This window comes from Ascaphus truei, chromosome 1 (assembly GCF_040206685.1).
Source record: "Ascaphus truei isolate aAscTru1 chromosome 1, aAscTru1.hap1, whole genome shotgun sequence".
In the NCBI taxonomy this organism is placed as follows: Eukaryota; Metazoa; Chordata; class Amphibia; order Anura; family Ascaphidae; genus Ascaphus; species Ascaphus truei.
Genome location: NC_134483.1, coordinates 381,995,680 through 382,021,722, shown reverse-complemented (window position 1 = coordinate 382,021,722; position 26,043 = coordinate 381,995,680). Strand labels below are relative to the sequence as shown.

At 41.4% G+C, this 26,043-nt stretch overlaps 1 protein-coding gene across 1 annotated transcript in view; it reads right to left on the bottom strand.

Moving 5' to 3' along the window:
* GPM6A (glycoprotein M6A) overlaps window positions 1-26,043 on the bottom strand; it is a 195,766-nt gene that overhangs the window by 9,714 nt on the left and 160,009 nt on the right. The window contains exons 4-6 of the mRNA XM_075611133.1: window positions 22,222-22,375; window positions 13,420-13,496; window positions 12,262-12,327 (exon numbers count right to left, since the gene is read on the bottom strand). Of these exons, the coding sequence (XP_075467248.1) occupies window positions 12,262-12,327; window positions 13,420-13,496; window positions 22,222-22,375 (297 nt within the window). The remainder of the gene's footprint in view (window positions 1-12,261; window positions 12,328-13,419; window positions 13,497-22,221; window positions 22,376-26,043) is intronic.

Here is a 26,043-nt window from a genome sequence, read left to right as displayed (position 1 = left end):
AACATTAAAATACAGTATTATAATGAAACATGGGACCAGGGAAACATACATTTTTCATGACATGACAAGGTGTAAACCACATTCCTGGACCGCAGTCGTTAACCCCTTGCCTCCCTGGTGAAGTCAGGGGGTGGCCAAATGGGGTGCAACACCTTTAATACCGGGCCAACCCCCCTCTCCCTCTACACCTCCCCTACTTAATGGGTGACCTGTGGTCCACTGGCCCTAATGGGGAGTGGGGCACTGCTGGCACCATTAATGAACTCAGTCTCAGAGGGATAGTCCTGACGTGAAAGCCCATCAGCATTGCTGTTTTCACTACCCTTTTTGTGCTGAATAGTAAACTCAAACTCTTGCAAGGCCAAGCTCCACCTTAGCAACTTGGCATTCTCCCTTGATGCCCTCTGCAGCCAACTCAGGGGGTTGTGGTCTGTGAGGACCGTGAAAGCCCTTCCATACACATAGGGCTGGAGTTTTTTGAGTGCCCAGACAATGGCCAAGCACTCTTTCTCAATGGTGGCATAGGCCACCTCTCTGGGGAGTATTTTTTGGCTGAGGTACACCACAGGGTGCTTGCTACCATCGTCCCCCACTTGGCTCAACACAGCCCCAATGCCATAGTCCGAAGCATCAGTCTGTATGAGGAAATGTTTGGTATAGTCTGGGGCAGCCAGTATGGGGGCCCCAGCAAGCGCAGTTTTCAGTGCCTGGAAAGCAGTTTCACAGGCAGGAGTCCAGGTGATAAGCACAGGCAGTTGCTTCTTAGTCAAATCAGTCAGGGGTTTGGCCACGGCGCTGTACGTGGGACAAACTTCCTATAGTACCCTGCGGTGCCCAAAAATGCCATGACCTGTTTCTTGGTTTTTGGAACAGGCCACTGAACTATGGCTTCTACCTTAGCTGGCTCTGGTTTGAGGTGCCCTCCACCCACCCCGTGCCCTAAGTACAGGACCTCTGCCATCCCTACCATACACTTAGTGGGTTTCAAGGTAAGCCCAGCCTCCCTGATCCTATCCAGCACCGCAGCTACATGTCCTAAGTGGGAGTCCCAGGAATTACTAAAGACAGCAATGTCATCTAAGTAAGCCCTGGCATAGCTCTGCATCCCTTCCAGTAACCTATTGACCAGGCGTTGGAAGGTAGCCGGGGCATTCTTCATCCCAAATGGCATCACCAAAAACTCATAGAGGCCACTTGGAGTGATGAATGCTGACTTCTCCCTAGCCTCCAGGGTCAGTGGGATTTGCCAATAGCCTTTGCTCAAATCCATAGTGCTCAGATACCTTGTCCCCGCGAGTTCATCCAGTAACTCATCCATGCGGGGCATGGGGTAGGCATCTGACACCGTCCCAGCGTTGAGCAAGCGGTAGTCCACACAAAACCGGGTGGTCTTGTCCTTCTTAGGGACTAGAACTACTGGGCTTGCCCAAGGACTTTGGGACGGAGTAATTACCCCTAGGGTCAGCATCTCCTCTATCTCCCTTTCCATACTGGTCTTGACCTCTGCTGACACTCTATAAGCGTGCTTATGCAGAGGCTGCAGATCCCCTGTGTGCACTGGGTGTTTTATGAGATGTGTGGTCCCTGGCATGTCAGTGAAGAGGGCCCTAAACTTAGCTAGCATGTCCCTGGCTTCTACCTGCTGCCTAGCACTAAACTGTGCCCCTATCTCTACCTGCTCCACAGTGTTTCCCTGCCTAGCCTCCCCTAGGAGATCAGGCAGAGCATTGCTCGCCGGATCCTCCAGCAGTGGGCTACAAATGGCCATTACTGCTCCCATACTCGGTGCTCTGTATTCTTTCAGCATATTGACGTGATATGTCTTATGCCTCTCAGGCTCTACCTGTACAACGTAGTTGTACTCATTCACATTTCAGATAACCGGGTCCGGTCCCGATCAGGCAGACATCAACTTGTTCTCCCGAGGGGGTTTGAGAACAAGCACCTGCTATCCTGGGATGAATTCCCTGCTACAGGCATTCCGGTCATACCATTGCTTTTGCTTGGTCTGAGCGGCCCTGAGGTGGTCCTGGGCCACCCCCATGAGCATCTCTAACCGGTCTCTGAGATCTACTACATACTGGATCACAGAACTATCAGTAGCAGTAGCCTCCCCTTCCCATCTCTCACGGAATAGGTCCAGAGGTCCACGTACCCTGCGGCCATATAGTAGCTCGAAGGGGGAGAAGCCTGTAGATTCCTGCGGTACCTCTCGGTAGGCAAACAGCAAGTGCTGTAAATGAATCTCCCAGTCTTTCCCCTCCGCCTCTATAAAGGTCCGAAGCATCTGCTTCAGGGTACCGTTAAACCTCTCACATAATCCGTTTGTCTGGGGATGGTAAGGGGTAGTGCGCCGGTGCTGTACACCGCATGTATCCCAGAGACAATGTAACAGTTCGCTCATGAACTGCGACCCCTGATCGGTTAGGACCTCACTAGGGAAACCTAACCTAGAAAAAATGTTCAGCAAAGCTGCTGCCACTGTTTTAGCATCTATGGTGCCAAGCGCTACCGCCTCAGGGTACCGGGTGGCAAAATCCACCACCGTGAGGATGTAGCGCTTCCCTGACCTTTTAGGAATCATAAGGGGTCCTACAAGATCCATTGCTACTTTCTGGAAGGGTTCCCCTATTATCGGTAGGGGTTTCAGGGGTGCCTTAACACGGTCGCCCGCCTTACCCACTCACTGGCAGGCATTACAAGAGTGGCAGAAATTGCCCACATCTCAAGATGCCCCCGGTTAGTAGTAACGCTGAAATAACCGGGCTCGCGTTCTGTTGACCCCCTGAAGTCCCGCTAACGGAATAGAGTGAGCTACCCATAACAGTTGCTGTCGGTACCCCTGGGGCACTACTAGCTGTCGCTTACCGGTCAATCCCTCCTCTATCCCTGGGTTTCCTTCTTCTCTATACAGGAGTCCCTTATACCATAGGCAGTGCTCAGTGCCTTCCCCTGCCTGAGATTCGGACGCCCGAAGTCTCACGCCGGCCAGGGAAGGGTCTGTCTTCACTGCCTCCCTAAACTGGGCTCCTAATTCTGGCCACCCCCCAGTCATGTCATTGTCCGGAGAATGAGGAAGGGTGAGGGGGAACAGTAAGTCAGTCTGTGGTTGCAACTGATCCTGGCTTACCTCCCCGGGCTCCTCTGCGCCCTCCGCTAGCGTTGGTTCCAAAGGCTGGGGGACTGGCGCTGCCGCCATTGCCACTGTCTGGCTCCGGGTAACCGCCGCCACTGCAGCGGGCTTGGGCACTCGGTCATAGGTGCAGGTCATCGGTCCCAGATCGTTGACAAGAAGAACATTGGCATCCAAACCGGGTAAAAACCCCACCTCCCGCACACCCTGGCCCTCCCCCCAATCCAAAAAGATTCTGGCCACTTGCAGGAAATGTGGCTCTCCGTCGGCCACAGTGATCTGTATCCCAGGGCCTGGGAGTAATTCCTCTGGCCGGACCATATCAGGTCGGACCAGGGTCACTGCAGCGCCTGAATCCAGCAAGCCGACTGCTTGCCGGTCACCGACTGTGACCGGGGTGAGATGTCTGCTCCGCCCGTCCGTCTGCTGCAGGTCCGCGCTGAGATTTCCTCTGCTCCTGGCTGTATGCACCGATGAAACCGGGACAGGTGTTGCATGGGACGTCTCGCTGGGCGTTGGTTCCATGACCGGTCCGGAGTCTGTGGTGGAAGCCACCCGCACGCGGGCTACCAGCTTCGCAGCTGCGGTGCGTTGCCCCAGATGGGGTCCGCCAGAATTCAGGGGTTCCGGGCAATCTGGTCTGATGTGACCAGGGCGGTTGCAGTTGTAGCACCGGCGCTCGTGCCGGAGCTCCCCCGCATTCGGTGGACTGCTGCCCGCAGGCGGCCTCTGAGTCCATTGGTGGGTATTGGCAGACTTTCTGGCTGGTGCCACTGCCACCTCCGCCTTGGCTACTGTTTTGGCGGTCATCAGGGCTCGGCTGCCCACATAGTCGTCTGCAAGCCTCGCCGCCTCCTGGTAAGTCTTGGGCTTCTTGTCGTACACCCAAGCCCTCACTGCTGCATGATCTGCTCCTGAAAGATGAGGTCCAGCAGGCGTTGGTAAGTCCGTGCCTCATAGCCCTCCACCAAGCGTATCCCGTACAAAGCCATGCGGGTCACGTAGGTAACATAGGACTCCTGGGGCTGCCTCTCTTCCTGCCGGAATTTACCCCGGTAGGCTTCAGGGGTAAAACCGTACTGAAACAATAACAGTTCTTTCATGTGTTCATAGTCATCAGCATACTCATCTGGAAGCGCCATCATTGTCTGCTTAGCCAAGCTGGACAGTAAGGGGTCCAAATGTGCAACCCTATGCTGGGGAAGCACTTTGTACCGCCGACACTGTGTCTCAAAGTTCTTTAAAAAAACTGTTGATCTGATCAGTACCTTTCACGAACTTGGTGAGACTTTGCTGATCCAGTTTGAGTTCATCGTTGTTGGGTTGGACAAGGGGGGCAATAAGCGGGTCTATTCACTGCCATAGTGATAAACTACAGCCGCTCCTCCGGTGTCCCTTTGTCACCCCACGCAGTAATCAGTGCCAACATTTCAGGGGTGAACGGACTGGTAGCCACAGCAACCAATACCCCTCCTGTTGCACTGCTCCCGGGAGGTGCACTCGTTCCCTCCCCGGGATTCCGCCGCCCCGGCACTGGGTTCCTTCCTTGATCTCCGGGTGGCTGTATAAGGGCAAGCTGAGCCGTATCCTGAGGCTCTGCAAGCCGGGCTTCATAGTCACCGATTGCGTCAACCATGTCTGCGTCCTCCTGGTTCTCATAGGGCAGTCCATATTCACGGCACTGGTCCTTCAGCTGAGCTCTGGTACTCATGTTGGATGAGCCTTCAGCCTCGCTCATGGCTCACGGTCACAGCAGTGAGGTGGTGTTACAACTTGTGTTAACTGTTACACTACTGTGTGTTCAATATCTTTAGTCCCAGGAACTTGCAATTACTCTCGAGTTCCCACTATATGACAGAGTCCCACAGAACACTGTAATATAGGTTCAGTTCAATCCCGCCGCTGCCACCAGTTAATTATAGAGCTTGTCACGGTAGCTTATGACAAGATATAATGAACACCAAATATCTGGGTTGAACTGAACGAGGCTTAGATATAATAAAATATATTTATTCCTTAAAAAAGGTGAACACAGCAATATAGTACAATTAACAGACACAAAGGTAACACTTACTTAGGGTTGGGGGATGGAGAAGTATCAGCTAGCAATTCTCCAGCAATCCGGTGACATTCCAGGTGGAATCAGAAGCACAACTAAAAACTGTAGGGTGGACACAGTTTATAAATAAAGACATACAATACAATACAATACAATAACGGAAGTACTAACACCCGCTATCAGTTATCAAATTGTGACACTACTCATACAATTATCTTTTTTTTCTTAAAACTACAATTATTTGTAGTTTAGTATTCTACCCAAGTTCCCCAAGATCATTCCACTTTCTCAGACATCATACAGACATCAAGATTTTAGGCAAATATGCAAAATGGAAATGTTGAGCCTCCTTAATTTCTTATGGCCTCTCCCTTAGGCATTAATTATCCCGCTGCATTAAGCAGACCTATAGCCACACGTAGGTTATAAAACTACAAAGCCAGCAAAGCATTCAGTAAAAAAATTAGATTGCAAGCTCTATGGGGCAGGCACTAATTTGTTAGCAAATCTTATAGGCTACAAAGGAGGGCATTAGTGAAATGCTACTCTGTGCTAGTTGTCACGGTAACTTATGACAAGATATAATGAACACCAAATATCTGGGTTGAACTGAACGAGGCTTAGATATAATAAAATATATATATTCCTTAAAAAAGGTGAATACAGCAATATAGTACAATTAACAGACAAGAAGGTAACACTTACTTAGGGTTGGGGGATGGAGAAGTATCAGCTAGCAATTCTCCAGCAATCCGGTGACATTCCAGGTGGAATCAGAAGCACAAATAAAAACTGTAGGGTGGACACAGTTTATATACCTGTGTAACCCTATTCTTAACATTGAATACAGACTATGGTGAACAATTATCTGTATCCAATCCCTAACGAGGAGACACAGATTAACCTATGCCCCCCCAGCTAATTAGCCCATGTGTACTGGGACTCTATGGGTAGCCCCATAATTAAATCAGGGGCGACTACCAGTTTACCAAATGAAGTATCTGCATTGTTTGTAGGTGTAGACATAACACTTACAAACCACTCCAGTTTGATGATTCTCCACCCTAAGGTAACAATTAGAGTGGCAGAGTCTGTTGATTAGTACTGGTCTGTTGATTAGTACTTAGTGTAAACAATCCAGGCAGTTAACTTCTGATCTCAGCACTTAGGCTCAATCAGCCGGCTGCCCTTCATGACCTATTAGCATAGCAGATGGTCTGCATTTTCAGAGCAGATCCAAAATACCATACATATATACTTTAATATCTACACATATTAATAAGTTCCATTCTGGTGGGCTCAGTGGATCTAAATTTGCCAGTTCTTAATGCCTACAGTGACTCCACACATTGGCCAAATATCAACTCTCTGCGACCTCCAGAACTGGAGATACAGAAATGCACTTTAAAATATTAAAATACAGTATTATAATGAAACATGGGAACAGGGGAACATACATTTTTCATGACATGACAAGGTGTAAACCACATTCCTGGACCGCAGTCCAGTTAACCCCTTGCCTCCCTGGTGAGGTCAGGGGGTGGCCATATGGGGTGCAACTCCTTTAATACCGGGCCAACCCCCCTCTCCCTCTACACTAGTCAGTAACGCCCCATATGTTTTGTCACAGATGGGTGTGCCCGGCTTGTTGTGAGTAAGCTGTAGCCACAGGCAGTGAGGGGATAAGTGGGTGAGCACATGGGGTACCACAATAGGATGGACAGATAAATATGGCAAAGAAATCCTACACATACATACATTTAATCTAATATAATCCACACAGAAAAAGACATTGAGTTCTATGTACAGCCTTGCCTAGTGTCAATGCTAAGCAAGAAAATATTCTGATCATTATCTTGATTGTTAGTTATTTATTACAAAGTTAGAAGCCAGTGTCAAACAAGGCTACAGGGTTAATGAATAAATATACAATACAGGGATCCAGAACCGTTAGCAATCCATTTATTAATTAAAATGTATGAATACGAATTTATATCAAGACAATTGAATGAGAATATGTTGCAAGATTTAGAATTCATATGTAGCCAAAAGAGCTATATTTTAGTAAAGGTCTAATACATAACAGATGTTGGAGTTGGCTTAAGGATAGGATTTCAAGGCCTAGTATGAAATTGAGTCTGAAGTAGCTTGGAGTTTCTTTGTTACAGAGAAGCCATGAGGAGAAATGGGTTGAGTTAGTGATCAATAAACACAGTGGTATTTGAAAGAGCATACTCTCTTTCCAAGGCCGCTCTCTGCATGTAACACCAGCAGTATGTGAGTGAACAAAGGTTTCTCTATCATTGCATCTGAGCACATGTTGTCATTGTTGATTGAACTTTCATCTGTAAGTAACACTGTAAGAATAAACTAACTATATCTGGTGAACAATAATCTTCTGACATATTGGAATCTTTCTGAACAAGAGATAATAGGCGGAATTATTATTTAACAAGAACAAACTGAAGAAGTAAAGCTACAATCGTTTCAACGATTGTGATCAGGGCTGTACACATCTAAAGCAGTATTTTGAAAATTATATTTGCCTTATATAAAAAATGAAGGGTTCTCTGTAATCTGGATAAGAAGACTAATTTCTATTTCACTTCTGAGCATGCCTGATCCATTTCCTACTACAAGGTACTGACACAGAATCTTGCCTAAATATTCACATTACAAATGTCTCTAAATATTCTGTTGTTATATCTTTTAATTCACTAATGTTATTGGTATGTTTAATCTGTTGTCCTTACTTTTTTATTCCTCTCTTATCTTCCCTGTTCTTTTTTCCTTCCTCTCTTTTGACTTCTTCATCCCAATTAGCTCTTTTATGACTGTTTGTATATCTGAAATCCCCTATAACTTTGTGTGAAAAGAATAAACTTGATGCAAGTACTTGAGAAAGTTATTCTTTAGAGAAAATGGTATAGTGAGGATTGACATACAACTGCCTGATAATGTAGTGGAGTCATATTGGTTGGCATCATGCTGCGAAGGGGCAGCAGTTAACTTACAAATGTGACCTGTGGCATTGCAAATAATGATATCACAAAACAAACAATCCAGAATATACTGTAAACAATGTCTCCAAGAGTACAGATTTTTAAGGATCCAATCCTCAGATTCCACAATCCGTTGGCGGATTCTAAATAATCCAACAACGGATTGGGGAATCCTTGGATTGGATTCTTAAAAATCCACCAACGGATTGCGGAATCTGCCATGTGGATTGTCAGGGATAAAACAAATCTAGAAAGGTGAACCATCCGTTTGCGACTCATTCACAGAAATTCGCGGACCAAAGAAACCAGCCGATGTTAGGTGGATCCAAATCCACCAAAAAAAATTGTCCTAACTTTAATGTGGTTTTGTGTGGGAATGAGTGGGAGATGTGGAAATAAGACATTTTTAATCACTTATTTCTTTAAATTGCTTCCTTTAAATAGGCTAATATATGGAAATGTGCAATAAAAGAAAAGGTATTGCACTGTAAATGGTGCAAAATGCTAATTATCTGTACCAATGTTGAAATCGCCATAGATCAGCATTTCACAGCAGTGATAGGCTGGCCATTTGATGTGGAAGCAATTATTGTACATCTCATTCTCTTACATTTCCAATAAAATATTTTGGTGTTTAAGGACATGTCATATGGTGTCAATGTATTTAAAATGTATTGTACTTGTACAGGAAATAGATACATCCTCTAGCTATATTACCATAGTAACATGATGTGGAATGTTTTGAACAAAGCTAATGCAGATGAAGGCATGGGTGATGAATCATACAGCTTAAGGTAAGGAAGAATATGTAAAAATGACCTTATATTCTAGAATCAGTAGATTTTTTGAACAGTAACAATAAGAGTATATTTATTCTATGCTTGTAAAGCTGTTCAAAGACACCACTCCCTGTAAATATAATTAGGGGTTATGTTTTTCAGTGTTTATTATTTTTGTTAAATCTGTGTTTATTTAATTTATTTTAAAATATTTTTGCTTATGCCAAAAAATAAGTATTTTTCTTTGTTTAAATAATATATAACAATACAAAAATAGCAATACAAAAGTATACTGTAATACTGTGTTTAGATTTTTTTTATTTTTGGGGGGCTCTGTGTGCTGGGGGCACGGGGATATTTATGCTGGGGGCAGGGGGATCTGTGTGCTGGGAGCAGGTTGTTTAAAAAAAATGTTTTATTAATAAAATGTTGAAATAATACAATGAGAGTTACCTCTCATTTTCAAGTATGTCCTGGACACAGAGTTTCAGTATGGTGACAATACCTGGTTACATTAAATTAACAGAGGTTATACATTCAATTTACAGACATTTCATGGACAGTTAGATATATGTGTATTGGTGTATGTAACAATTACAGACAATATTAAAATGAAAGACAACTGGTCTGCAAATTACTTATACTGGAGGCGGTTTTGAAAGTCTCTGGTAGGTTGGTCCAGTCATGAGGTGCATGGTAAGAGGAGGAGTGACTGGATTCCTTGGACTGTGAACAGTCTTTTACAGTCAGATCTAAAGTGATAAGTGCTATATGTGGTAGGGGTGAGGAGCTTATGCAGATAGGTGGGTAGCTTGCCCAGAAAGTATTTGGAGGCAAGACAGGAAAAATGTACTTTGTGTCTGGACTCAAGAGATAGCTAATCTAGTTCTTTGAGTATTTTACAGTGATGTGTGTTGTAATTAAATTGTAGTTCAAAGCACCATATTGAGTTGTTGATGGTGTCTAGTTTTCTAGGGTGAGTTTGGTGTGCTGCACCATATACTATGCCCCATAGTCTATAATTGGCATTAGCATGAGCTGTGCAATGCGCTTTCTGACCAGATGGCTTATGGAGGATTTGTTCCTGTAAAGTACACCTAGTTTGGAACAGGTTTTGCATGTCAGAGTATCAATAGGCAGTCCAAATGTTAAGTGGGAGTCAAGTCAAATTCCCAGAAACGTAAAACTAGTGACAGGGGCTAGAATGGTGTTAGAGTTGGTTTTGATCTGTAGCTCTGTCGTTGGAAGCTTTAGAAATTTTTGCAGAACATGGTTGCATCAATTCTTCTCCTCCTGCTCCCGGTCGGTGCCCAGTGCTTCTGCATCTTCCCGCACCCGTGCAGCCATATTCACATGGAGCGGGAAGTGCACCACGTGAGGACAGTCCTCCCAATGAAAATCATTGCCGGCTAAATTCTTCATTTTCCGTTCTTTATTGGTTTTAACTGAAAAAAACTAATCATTGGTCGGTGGTGTTTTATCGGATTCTTTCACTTAAAACCAAAAACCTGATTCCCTAAATATAATGTATAACTTCTGTTCATTTAATATATCCATGTATTGTCACCATAACTCTGTGCCCAGGACATAAAGCACTTGAACACAAGATTTAAATCTCAATGTATTATTTCCTGGTAGAACATTTTATAAATAAATATATCAAAGGAACACACTGCCCTCCCTAATAATAAAAACGCATGTGCGTTGTCAAAAAAAGACCACAATAAAAGGAATAACTAAACAAATATGATTTTTTAAATAATGAAGCGAGTGTGAGATGTGTTGATACATCATTATTGGGATTTGCATCAAGGTTATCGGCTCTAAGAGAAAAGGAGACCCTTGTAGCCCAAGGAAGGTTCTACCTGACAAAATGGTGGGCAAAGGATGCATGAAAGGAAAAAACTGAGCCTTGTCATGTTTCTACAAGGGATCTGTCTGGATACCAAACATCCTGCTGCCGACAGGAAGTGACCTCACACCCTCACTGAAGCAACTGGGCCATCTTGCTTCCTGGCAATTCATGCCCTTATTTCCTGACAGGAAATCAGCCTCTCTCAGGCCCCCATTGCCAGCAGCTGCTTCTGGCCTTTAAATAGCAGGCAGTTGTTCCGTGACATTGCGCTTGAAAAGTACTCTGTACCTGGTTCTGCTTGAGCTTTGCCTTTGCCCCAGTGATTGCCTGCCTGTGCTTGTACTTCTGCTTGAACTTGACTACCCCTGCCTGCCACCTGTCTCAACCCTCGAATTGGACCTGACTACCCTGCTTCCGCTTGCCTCGACCCCGGAACAGGACCTGACTAGCCCTGCATCCCAGGCATCTGAACCCAGGCCAAGCTCGGTGTACTACTCCCTACCTCTGTTCTGCGAGTCTGTATCCTGTCTTGAAGTCAGCAGCATTACAGTTTCATTTAATGCTAGGGCAACTGACACACTCTAGAAACAAAACCTGTACTCTGACTATATCACTTTGGTATCCATAAAAGCTTATATCTAATGATTTCACATTTTTTTGTTATCTCATGCTACATGTCATTTTTAGCATCTAAAACAGACAGTTTTCCTTTAATAAAGTGGTAATTTGGGATTACTTGCATAAAGGTCAAGTGATATGGCTTGCCCGCCCCTGGAAGAAAAGAAACGCACATCTTTGACTTGGATCACAAACGTGTACTGATATAATACCCAGTCTATCTCTACATTTGCCAATAAAGTGTAAACTGATGATGAGATAACATGTTAAACTGCATATCATGTTTCCTAACTTGGATATTTGCCATCCAAATTACTATTTAGTCGAGATTTGTTTTACCCTACATAGCTTTATTCTGCATACATCTGGAAAATAAAGTAGGATTGTTTATCAAAGTGTCAATGCCACAAAACTGATACACTACTACAACAAAAAAAGCCACAAATGATTTATCAAAGAAGGAGCTTCTATTTCCTTTCTTAAGTGTTCTTTAAACAGTTTGCTGCAATAATGCGCAAATACAGACCTGAAATTGTAGATGCATTATGGATCCATCGTTAGGGACACCTAACATGTTGCACACAAACATATCCTTCCCATATGTAGAAATACTTAAGCAACAAAAGATTATGTTCATTTATTTTTAATTTGATACTTCTGGCGCCCGAATAAAAAAAAATTGTAAATTTTAAAAGAAGCATATTTCAAAACCTCACGGGCCAATATTTTTGCACATCTCTTCTTACCGTATACTTACAAGCTAACAATGTTGTTCTATTAACTGCCCCATTAAGCTCACAATCCGTGTGCCTTACCATAGCAATAACTGCAGCTCCAGCTCCAGCAAGTGCAACAATAAACAGGTGGAATGTCATGTTCACCTGTAGTGAAAGAGAGAATAACCAAGATCTATTAACACTACAGTATTTAAAAACAATGTGTTTATTTACAAGATCAGAATGAAAATATTGCACTGGCTTACTTTTGAGCCAAAATTCAAAGCGCAGGCAATATTATCTATTTAAAATACTTCTATTTTAAACCGCTAAAAACCAGACAGCAAGCAATATTTGCTATTGGGCTCTAATTCCTGTAGCAGCCTGGCCTACAGATAAGGACACGATAAACACCAAATTGAAATGTGTAATTTTGTTTATTTTATTGTTAACATGGATAAATGGCCTTTTTTTTTTTTAAGGAAAACACTCTGGAAAAAACCCACAGATGCAAAACAAAACTAAACCGGAATGCCTATTTAAATGTTGAATCATTCTGTATATTTAACGGATGAAAAGGATAAAGGCCTATATTTTCTAAGTGTTCCATTAGACACCTCCACCTTGTCTTATGGAATAGCATCACTTAGTAAACATGTCCCTAAACCTCGGTTATGCTCCAGTGGTGGCCTTATATACAGTAGTGTATGTTTCAGGACTGTTTGATTACATAAATTAGGTTCTTGTTGTAGAGTAACTGTCTTCACCATTATAAATAAAACAATAAAAATGAAGCTCTCCATGTTGAACACTAATGTTTTAGAAATACAGTATACTGTATATATAAAATTTAGAGTAGTTTTTTTTTTTTTTATCGTAAGCCCATGATATTGGGCTATTATTAGTCAGTTTGGCATTCCTTAACTTGCTATGATATAGCTTTTTAGAGCTACTGTATGTGTATGCATTTGTCAGATTTTAGTGTACTGTATACACTCAGGGCCCAATTTCTATGAATATGGCGATCATGCTCTTGTAGGTGCTTTGGTTTTGCTTTTAGTTTAATTGCCATTTAGAGGTTTATTCTATATCACCTGAAGCGGCAATTTCCAACAAAATTCCCATTCTGGTCATTGGCGAATTTCAGCCAAAAAATGGCCCGATCAACTGTAGAATGTAGAATATGCCCCTTACCTCTTTCATTTTACAAAGCAATATACAATGTTGAAATTATGTCATAGGACTTGTTCAACTCACCTCTGTAGATTCACACATCCTGATAAAGTTTTCAGACGTAGTACATAATTTCCTTTCCTCTCCAATAGTTACAATACCTAAAGCAAATTAAATTACAAAATCATTTTGGATCAATGCATTATGGCCCATAATTACTAAGTGGTGCTATTCTATAACACCTTCTGGCACCAGAAGACACTTTATGGGCACCCTTTTATGAAATAGTATGGCTAGTTAAATGTGGACCTATTTGTGTTATTTATCATAACCTCCCAACAGCATAACTAGTGCACACATATTGCATCAGCTTTGTCAAAGAAAGATTTGACACTGATTTCCATGGGACACATTTTAATTGATATATTTGGTGCAGTTATTCTGCCCCATTTTTGCAGTCAGAGACTTTGCTAAATGTTAGTGTTTTACAAATACAAAAACATTATGTCAATCATATTATTATAAATAACAAATTATGATATTTAATGCAGAGCTTTATTTGAGTATTTTCAAATAAATAGTAGAATAAATGTCACTTTACTTTGAGCAAGGAAATTATTGCCATAGAGACCCTGTAGTCTAAGAAATGTAGTATAAAGAATATATAAAGTCTAAAGTATTTTCTGTTTAAAGGACCCACATATTTATTAGAGAAAAAGAAATGCAATTCCCGGTGCATTCAAAATGGTATATAGACCAAATTACTACTGTCCATACAGTGGCGGCCGAGCTTACTCTAATGCGGCCGCCACCGCAGTTTTGAAATAACCGCGGGCGGCGCGCGGGCTGTCTCCGGCCGAAACCGGGACGGTTTTCCTGCGCCTCGGGCGTTTCAATAGTAAGCGCCATTAGCGCTTATCTATTGAAGCTGCCGCCGCGCGGGAAACTCCGTTTTTAAACGGAGAGCGGACCCGCGGCTAGCCCGCTACGATCCCGGCCAGTTCCCGGCAAGCTTTAGACTTAGCTTGGCCGGGACAGTATAAGTGTCCAGAGGAGAACCGAGTCCCAAAAATTCAGTCCAGTTGCGCAGTGGACTGAAACAGTGGACACTTCCATTACTAAGCCACCCGACGGAGCTGATTGGATGCGGCTGAAGTACTGTACCATGTGGGGTTCATGGACTATTCGGGGAGAAGATGCTGGCCAAAGTACAGCTTATATCCACTGCACGTATCAAGATAGCATCTTGTAAGTAGGCAATCATTTGTCTTAGTAGTGGAAGTGTCCAATGCGCAATGGTGTCCCCTATTTTAGGGGGGATACTAGGAAGATAACCATTGACGAGGAAGTCTCATCCCGATTACCACTTAGGACTGAATATTTTGGGACTTGGTTCTAATCTGGACACTTATATGGACAGTGGTAATTTGGTTTATATACCATTTTGAATGCGCCGGGGATTGCATTTCTTTTTGTCTAATAGATTAACAGGTTTCCTGAGAGAAATTGTGTGTGAGGTTCCCATTGGCAGCTATTCCTATTAGATTTGTCTCAAATATGGAATCTTCTTAGTTTTTTTATATTAGTTTTTCACCTTTGATTAACGTTTGTGCACTAGGCACTGGCCACTATTTAGGTCTAGCGCTTATTGTATGGTTTTTAGTTAGTGGTTTTCGTTATTTGAATTCTCTTGACCTACATGTTTAGCAGAATGGATGACGGCATAAATCATGGTGAAATATGGTTTTCCATCACTGTATTTGTAAACATGTATTATTTGTCTTAACTCTGTGCCCAGGACATACTTGAAAACGAGAGCTAACTCTCAATGTATTACTTCCTGGTAAAATATTTTATAAATAAATAAATCATACAACCCTGTGGTGTGTGTGTGTTTTATTTGTATTACGTTTCGGGCATACTTATTGTTACTAACCAACGCATAAATAATTTGACCGGAACAGAAAAAGTACCATTTTGGTATATTTGCTTTAATATGTTTTGATTTGTGATACTATAATATCTAATCCTGCCATAATTGTAAAACTTTGATTCTCATTGGCAAGTCCCATTCTAATATACTAGCCTACTTGCCGTAAGTCTAGCATCCAACTTCCCTTCCTCTCCTAACCCATTGGGACTAGCTGTATGGCTGGACCAATCTCCACCTTGTGTAACAGTCCCCACAACCCCAAAACCTTAATGGCTTCAACTGTCAGATTGGGCAATATTCACACCTTATCCTACAATTACCTTACCTTCTTGTTTCAACATTGTTCCTCATTCCCTCTAGAATGTAAACTCTCACAAGCAGGGCCCTCTCTACTTCTGTGTATCTGTTTGTGCATGTCTGTCCTCACTTGTATGTAACTGTGTATGTAATATACATAACTCTGTACAGTACCCCATTGTACCACATAGCGGAATATGCTGGCGCTTCACAAATAAACGATAAAAATAATACTATGAAGTTGTATCCCAAACTAAGATAACTCTATGAGCCTTGGGTCACTTACATTTTTCCCCATACGTACCCCCTTTTTAATGTGTTACGTGTACTGTTCATTTTCACAGTCCTTTTAAAAATAAAGGTGTTATTGATGATTGTTTCTGCTTGTCTTCTGTCATTTCTATAGCAAGTTCTAACAGAATGTTTCATCTGCTGCATCATACTGCTCTTTCCAAAAAAATGAAGTATACAATGGTTTGAAAGTGAAAAAGTGAAATTTACAAATGCATAAAAGTCAGAAGGATTGTTGATGTTTCAAATTAGCATTTGACACCATCAATAACTTATCAATAAAAAGATGGAAACCTTTGCATTTCAAACAATAATTCTAAACTGATGATTGATTAAAATATTTTGTGGGACTATTGAAGCACATTTTGCATTATGAAATTTAAGAAGTCAGGTTGAATACTTATTTCTCTTACAACTACCTAAAAAATAACTATTTTGGAATTCAATATTAGTTCAGTAACATACTGTAGGTTACTTCATGCTGAAGATGTTTAGCCACTAATATAGTCACTAGGCCAGAAGAATAAAATGCATGAAACATACTCCATATGCCAACATTGATCCATGTCCCAGGTTCCAGCTTTCTCATCCTAAGCCTCCGTGATATACAGTGGTATGCTAGCTACAAAAATATATTTCTCACCGGTGTGCTTAATCGTCTGTTGCTAATGAAACCTTTGTATATCATGAATGAATACAATGATTTACAGTTCTGTTCACTGTAACTTTTGACCTGACACTACGTTACCTGACACTAAATCATAAAAATGACTGCTAGAAATGTACATTACAAGAAAAATAATTTTTCTACCCTTGTGAAGGGTCACTGGTTTGTAAAGCTCACAAATGAGACAGAAGGCTACTGTGATGTGAAATATCTATTAAACCATTTATCTTAGGTCTGTAAGTTGTCACAATGGGGTCTATGTACTGTACAAAGCGTCAAAAAATGTAATTTGTGCTCTAAATTGATACAACAACATTTCACAACACTGTGTGTGTGTGTGTGTGTGTGTGTGTGTGTGTGTGTGTGTGTGTGTGTGTGTGTGTGTGTGTGTGTGTGTGTGTGTGTGTGTGTGTGTGTGTGTGTGTGTGTGTTTGTGTGTGCGTCTATGACAGGGTGTCTGCAACTTTTCAAGGAGGAGGGGCCATTTATTAAAAATAGTTTTTGACCAAAATATTTTGAGAGTTGCAACACAGCTTAAACACATGATTACACCGCCACAAACACATACATGACACATATACTGTACACTCACACTATTAGGTGTATATATGTGCATTGACATACAATAAACTTAGTTCTATCAAAATTAGGGAAAGAAAAAAAAAAGTCCATTTATTTAATTTGTTTCATTGTTATTCTGTGCAAATCAGTTTGTCATTTGTAATTTCCACCCAGAGGCAAACAAACATGAAATAAATCAAAATATGCTTGGTCCTGCATATTTATTGACTATCTCCCTCCTCTACTCTCTCTCCCCCCCCAACTCACTCTTCCCCTCCTCGCTCCCTCCCTACTGTCTCACTCCCTCTTCCCCACACTCAATAACCCCCCTCCTGTAATATACTCATTAACGCCCTCCCCAATACACACACAAACCCCGCAATACACACATTTACCACCCCTGCCACAATACACACACACACAAACCACCTCCCCCATTACACAAACACAAATAAACCCCCCTTACCCAACACACACACACACACACACACAACACCTTTCCCACAGTACAAATGCCTTCCACACTCAATTATCCCATTCCCACCCCCCACATTTAATTATCCCCACAGACTTATTCACAAACACTTGCAGCACTTTGGGTAATTCTCAGAGTTCTTCTCTGGCATTCCTGAGAGACACTGTTGGCCCCGACTGAGCTCTCCACGGGTGCGTTTGAGGGGCCCAGTAGAGAAGCCCTACACAAAGACATGTATCTTTCTGGGGCACTCCTCTGTAAAGTCTGTTTTGGCCTTTACTGGTCCAAGTTTAAGCACAAGAGGGACAGGAGGGTTAGAGGCATCTCATGTGGTTGAACTCATCCGGCTCAAATTCCAGCCAGAGCGCCAGAGACACAGACAGATTTCCTGGGGCCCTGGACTAGAGTTAAACCCTCACCCCCCCTCCCCCCGTGTCGGCAATCTTGCGAGTCCCCCCCCCATTTCACACCTCATGAGCCCCCTCTATTTACACCTGTCTCACTCTTACCCCCTCAACCCCTCTCTTACACCTCCTCTCTCCTCTTACCCTCCCCCTCCTCCATCAATTACCCCACTCTCACTTAATCCTCCCTCTTCACACTCATTCCATCCCACCCTTGGCCCCACACACACAATCCCCCACACAAACGTTTTAGTTGGGTATATTAGCGGAAACATGTGTGATGTGCATGAGGATTCAACACATTATTGAAACAGTGTGAAAATTCTATGCCAAGATGTACCTGTAGAAAATACTACAAAGTCTGTTTATACAGTATGGTTAGCGCATAATGATAAGTGTTTTAAATTGCTGTGTATCAACAAAAACATTTTTTTTTTAAACACAGCACGTATGTTTCATTATATACTTTAAAAAATGTATTGTTCCCACAGTATTCATATTATAAAATGTACTAAACTAGTAATTAATATTTACTAATACCAGTTATAAAATAAAAAATAAATCAATTTAATTTAAATTGTATCAGGTATATTACAGGACACAATGAATAAAACGTCATTTCACATACACTATGCATCATATGTAAGAAGTGAAATACTGTAACGACCTTCATATATAGCACACCTATTTTATTAAGACGTTCTTCTTTTTAGCACTATAATTTTGACACCATTTTTTCCAATGATCCTGTTAGTATAAAGCCTGATAGTGTAGTGTGCTTTAATTTAATTACTTTTGCCGTATACTGTAGCTTTATTCCAATTATAAATTCAGTTCTTTTAAATTTGTCTTCACAGAAAGGAAGAAAAAAAGAGGACAAAAATGTAAATGGCGGAAAACAAAACATTTCAGTTTCTGTTGCTAGATCACTTTCTCTATAATATAATACATTCCATTCAGTAGTGATCCACAGTACCATCATTGTGTTGATATTGTTGCTAAATACGCATATTGCATAGTAGGTAGTAAATATCATATGGTACCAACTGCTATACTATGCAAATAAAAAATACTTTTTTTAGGAGGAAGTTACAAAATTGTGGAAACATGTGTGCTATTAAATTGCACCCTTTGACCATTTGGTATTTTGCGATGTAACATTAGCCTAACTATTTGAGTTCCAAAAGAAATAACATTGTAAAATTAAAGTGTATTCTGAAAACTCATTTACAGGAATAAACGGCAACATCTCATTATGATGATTGCATAATTTGAACAGTCCACATACAATCCACTTCATTTGAACAATGTGGTTTCCCCCTCCTCCCCCCGACATTAACTAAATAACTGACTGTATACTGTAACTTGATTACATCTACCATACATTTTCAATGATACAGCCACACTGTGAATGAAAATGCATAATACTCAAAGTCTATTTTGTTTTAGAGACCCACCTATTCATGGATGCCGGAATAGTTCATGGGGATGTGTGGTCTTCCATCACACAACACTGTGGTGTACAGTATGTATTTGATTTCTATTACGTTTGAGGGATACTGTACTTATTATTATTAACCAAGGCATAAAGGATAAGGCCAAAACAGAAGCAGTACAGTGTGGGTATACAGGCATACCCCGCATTAACGTACGCAATGGGACCGGAGCATGTATGTAAAGCGAAAATGTACTTAAAGTGAAGCACTACCTTTTCCCACTTATCGATGCATGTACTGTACTGCAATCGTCATATACGTGCATAACTGATGTAAATAACCCATTTGTAACAGGCTCTATAGCCTCCCCGCTTGCTCACAGCTTTGGTACAGGTAGGGAGCCGGTATTGCTGTTCAGGACATGATGACAGGCGCATGCGTGAGCTGCCGTTTGCCTATTGGGCGACATGTACTTACTCGCGAGTGTACTTAAAGTGAGTGTCCTTAAAGCGGGGTATGCCTGTATATCCCTTAGTTTTACTATGTTTTGATTAATTAATCTATAATATTTTATTCTTAGATGCAGCCACGCTGTCAATTAAAGTGGAACTCTCAGCCATTCAAAAGTATAATAATGACAGTCATTGTCAAAACTATCATTTGTAATTATTGATAAATAAATGATTAAGTGATTGTTCACCTTATATAGGGGCCATGCCCACAACACAATGAACTGTATGTAATTATATAATTATAAGATCATATTAATCAGTGTGCACTTTAAATGATCACATTTTAAAAAAAAATTGGAGGTGTAATTGTCATGACAGTATTCATGAAACAATACTGCATAGCGATGTTATGATGTTGCTGGTAAGTAGAATCTAGTGTGGATGTCAATTCTGGTACAATTAGGTAATTTCCAATTTCACATATAAGATTTAAAATCACAGAATAATTTCCCACCCAAAATAGATTGCTACATAGGATTGGAAAACCTGTCAACTGGTGTGTCTAGTAACTTTGGAGGAAGACTCTGCCTTTTTGCAGCTTGCACTTTGTGTAATTTACAATGTTTGGGCCCTTGCATTTCAGAATTTCACATGTGAAGTCAAAGTAAAAGCTTGGAGGAAATATACACATTATAGAAAAAAAGGAGCATACAGTAAAAAGGAATTCTGTGAAGACCCTGTTTATATTTTTCTCTTTTCAAGTGCTGTGTACAGATGTAGCCGGACATATTTTCCCTGTGAAAGAACCATGTTAAGGCATTTTGGGAAGCTAAAGATAAAGCAGAAGTTATTACTCCAGTTAAGACATGGCAACGTGCAACACTACATGATTTGTATGTGAAATTGCACAATGTTGTTACTGGCGACTACATGGGGTTTGCATGGAGCTAAACATCGCACCAGCTGTAAAGCTATATCGTGCGATAATGGGTGTAATAGCAGCTGCTATATTTGTAATTAAGATTTTAAGGCATAATACAATGAGGCATAACGATTTAAAATAGAATAATGTATAATAGCAGTGTTAGTAAGTCAGCAGAATGGTTTTCTAGCAGGGTACATTGATGATATTCGGAAAATAAGAAGAATGTTGCAATAGAAACATCTAAAAAGTAAATGAAAAACACAACAGTAAACAGAGGGCAATGTAGTTGATTAAATGTAAAGAATAGTGGTACAGTATTTTTGTTGCTATAAATATGGACATAAACGTCAGAAGAGCTTGTCTGAAAGAAGAGTATGACAAAAATGCGTAAGAGTATGTATGCAGGAGAAGATTTTAGTACCCATCATTTAAATGGAACTGATCGCTTCTACTTTATGTTGCAGGGAAACAGTTTCACAGCATAGTGATTAAGGACATGATTAAAAAAAAGCCATTCAAATCACTGGCAGTTTTGTGAAATATTTATTTAGGCCTTTAGAGACTTAAATCCCCATTGTTTTTATTTTTATTTTAAAGTAATTATGCCATTTAGTCAAACAAATAAAGGGAAAGAGCAATGAGTATTAGATAAGATTAGAATTGCACAAGATTCGGTAAAAATAAAAATAATGTTTTCTGATTCATAACATTTTAACAATCAATCATGGAGCTTATTTCTGGAGAGAACTGCTGATGAAGTATTCATTAATTACTCTGGCATTCAGGCTTATATTCCAGTAGTAACAGTAACTAATGAGGAAACCGATTAAATTAAAGTAGTTAGAATTGTTTCTAGGAGATCATGAATGATTTTTGCAGGGTGCGACCAACCACAAAATGTTTTCCTCTTGCCACTTCCAGACCCATTTACCAAGAGAGATGAATGGCTAAGATGGTGGCCCACAGGTTTCCAGGAGAATGTCAGAATTCCCAGAAGGGGACAGTCTCAGTAGCTCCCAAAATAGCTAAATAACTTAACAATGCAATTGATTTTGTAAACAAAGTAATTCCTTGTTAATGCAAATATTTCACTTTTGTAGTTCTCTTTGGGAAATGATTGGATTTTTCTTTTCAACTAGAGCACGAAAAGACAGAATGTGTATAAATGCAGTATTACTGTACCTCCACCTTTTTCCTACATCATCCATCTAAGCATCATGTAAGAAATGATGGAGGGCACATGACCTACATACGAGAAGTCAAACTTTCCATCTTACCATGTTTACAAATGAACACTGAAAAGCATATTTAGTAATAGAGGGGCTGATAACAATTGTCACTGACATTGTTTCATATTGCTTTTATAACTGAATTAACCATTACAATTGTAATCACCAAATTGCACAGCATGCAAAATACAGTGTTAAAGTGCATTGTTCACCTACCAAACTGACGAAGGTCCAGGCAAAGGTTAGCTCCATCAACTAAGGTTGTGTTTCGGCAAATGGTCCACAGATTAAAGTACATGTAGACAGGCAGAGAGGTGAAAGCTGTGATCCCAAGCCAGGCTAGCATGAAGAGGTACGTCAACATAATAAACTGTAACAAAAAAGTCATCCCCAATGTCCATTAAATACTCTTTGAAAAAACATTATTAGATTGTATTATAACAGTAAACATTTTTATTCTGCATAAATGCCTAAAATAATCACTGTGGCAACCACAAATTGTATAGTGCAGCACCTTCAAAACAAAATCCAGATTTCCAAGCCAAGAGCTGCATAGAGCTGTAAATTAACATTTACATATATTTTTCAGTGACAAACTATGTATAATATTCCACTATGTTCTGTAATGTAAAGTCACATGGTCAAGAACTTTGATATCGTTTTATAAAGTCCTCTAATAAGATTAGGTTCAATACTTGAAGTTGTATCACGTTGCATAAACTATCATGGATTATCACATTCATAACAGTCTTTAGAAAATCAACATAATTTCTTAGGCTGCGCTTATAGAGTCGTCAACGGCGATGCGACGTCGCCTGAAAACAAAAGTATTGTCACTGTCACAAGCGCTTATAGTAAGCGCGCAGCGACGGCGGCGACCAAAAATTTGAAGCCGATAAAATTTGATTTTTCAGAGGCTGTCACCGCATGTGACAGCTTCTGAACCAATCAATGGCCAGGTCGCCAGCGACGTCGCCGAAAGTTAAATTATAACTTTCGCGGGTAACGATGAGTAACATCATCCGTCGCGTCGCCATCACCGTCGCGCGCACTATAAGCGCGGCCTTATATAGTAACCAACAATGACATGCCAATAATTAGATTTTTTCCATTCTCACCAGATATGTTACAAAACTAATTACTCAGCTCCTATTGGCAACTTGCCCATTTGAGGTTCCATGTTAACTTCCGTCCCACTTTGGGTAGTCACTGTGTATTATTGCTCAATTTAGGGCTGCTCATCTAGGCCCAGATGCACTAATCTGTGTTAAGCTATTTAACCTAACCTTAAGCTAAATTAATGTTACGTTAATCATAATGCCTGTGCACTAATGCAAATAACCTAATGTTAGCCAGAGCAACTCCAAAAATAACATATGGTTTTTTTTTTGCAGCCGGTAATGTTATCCACATATCCACTAAAGGCCATGCAGGTTAGCATAGGTATTTAACGTGATATTATTTGGTCATACCTAAAAGTGGCGTTAGCTCCCTCTAGTCCAGGGGCGGCCAACTCCAGTCCTCAAGAGTCACTAACATATCAGGTTTTCAGGATATCCCTGCTTCAGAGCAGGTGGCTGATCAGTGGCTCAGTCATTACGAATGAATCAGGGATATCCTTAAAACCTGACTTGTTGGTGGCCCTTGACGACTGAGCCACCAGCAGGTCAATCTAAGGGTACAAGGAAAGCCCATATGCCTCTATCCACTATGCTCCAACCCCCAGGCCAATTACCCACATATATCCCCTCCATGCCCATTAAACACTCATACCCCCTCCAGGCCTCTTACCCCCTTAAATCTCCCCAGGCCCATTACCCCCTTATATCCCCCAGGCCCATTAACTCCTTATATTCCACCAGGGCCCATTACTCCGTTACACCCCCTGAGCATCTCCAAAAACACCCTAGTTCCTCCTTCAGAACCATTAAGTACTTATACCCCCCAGGCCCTAATTTTCCCTCCAGGATCTCCTAATAATGCCGCCCCCCAGGCCCATTACCTCCTTATATTCCCTTATATAATCTTGTCAACTCTAATAACTCTATCCTCTCCTCCTCTCTTGATCTATATGCCCCTTCTCCGTTCCGGCACACCCGTCCCTTTAATCCATGACCTTGGTTAAATCCACAAACACGCTGCCTTCGTTCCTGCACTCCTCAGAACGCCTTTAGAAGAAATCTCACACTCAGGATAATCTTCTGCACTATGCATTTCTCCCCTCATGTTTTAACTCCACTCTCTCTAAGACCAAACAACACAATTTTCCTCAACACTCAGAAATAGAATCCACGTCGTCTTTTCTCTGTATTTAACTTACTCCTCCGATCTCCCAACCTTCCTTCACTTCTCTTTAAGCCTTTGCCGAAGGCAAAAGGCAAGATGGAAGCTATCCACATATTCTTTCTGTCCCCTCCTTTTTGCTTCTACCTAAATCTCCTTTTTCCACTTTTGACACATTTTTTTCTGTTACAAAGTTTGAAGATTCTAACCTGATTTTCTCTTCTGCATCTACCACATGCCCTCTCGATCCTATTCCCTCACACCTTATAAGAACTCTTAGTCCCCACTCTCATCCACAACGTTAATTTCTTCCTGTCCTCTCACATTTTCCCCTCCTCTTTAAGCAACGTCACACCTATTCTCACTGACCTGTATCCCTCCTGCTTTTACCTCCAAACTGCTAGATCGTCTTGTGTTCTCCCTATGATTAACGTTCTTAATTCCCATGCCAAACCTTTACAATCTGGGTTTTGTACAGCTAAAACAACAGAGACTGTTCTCACTAAAGTAGGCAATGATCTACATGAAGCCAAATTTCATGGCAATTTTCCCAACTAATCATGCTCGATCTCTCTGCTGCTTTTGATACTATCGATCACCCTCTTCTCCTTCATATTTTAAACTCCCTGGGTATCCGCAACAAATCTCTATCCTGGTTTTCATCATACTTCTCCCACTCCACATTTTCGGTCTCTGTTTGTCCTGGAACAGGATTGTGTATTTATTTGCTCTCAGGCTGCAAGCACACCCCAGTATAAGTTGTAAAATTGTTGCCACAAATGTAGCTTTCCCCATAGTCTCAGCCTGTTGCCTTGGCAACCCCCTCTGTCTAGAACTCTCTTGGTTTGGCTCTACCCCCCTGCTATATTTTTTAGAGTTAATCAGTCCTCTGCTTGTTCCTGCCCGTCTGCACAGGAAAGTGTGCTTACTTTTGGAGCAAGCAGTCTTTAGGAGCCATCTGTTCACCATCTCCTGGTAGAATTATCTTAATGCACCTCTCCCCCCACATACAGTATGTCACTTATCCACAGTTCCCCTAATTTGTTATTATTGTTTGTTTTACCATAAAAAAAACCCCAGAAAGAATGAAGGACTCTGTGTGCATCTAAAGGGAGTGAGTTCAACGCCCTGTCTCTACCACTAGCCACAGTGTGGAGGAGTTAGAACACTGTTGCTAACTTGTCTTTGTCTTCTCCTGATCTGTCGGTTGGTGTACAGTACCTCAGGGCTCTGTTCTCAGACCTCTCCTTTTCACTCTACTATCACTTAGTGACCTCATCAACTCTTTTGGCCTTAGATAACATCTCTATGCAGATGATACGCAGATATATCTATCCACCTCCTGGCTATATCCTCATGGATGGCACTTCACAGCCTTCAACTTAATATGGCTAAAACTGAGCTCCTCATATTTCCCCCTAAACCTGGTCCAACATCCCCTTTTTAAAATCACTATAAATAGTCTCTCCTGTTGCCAAAGCATGTTGCCTAGGAGTGAAATGTGACTCTTCCTTTTCCTTCTCCATTCACATTCACAGCATAGTTAAAACTTGTTGCTTCTTCTTCTGTAATATTCCGCTCTTTCCTCTGTCATGCTACTGCTAAAACTCTAATGCATGCCCTTATCTTCTCCTGTCTGGATTATTGTGACATACTGCTAACGGGCCTCCCTGCCTCACAACTTTCTCCTTTGCAGTCTATCCAAAATTCTGCTTCTAGAATAATTTAACTTTCTCCCAAAACTGTCACTGCTCA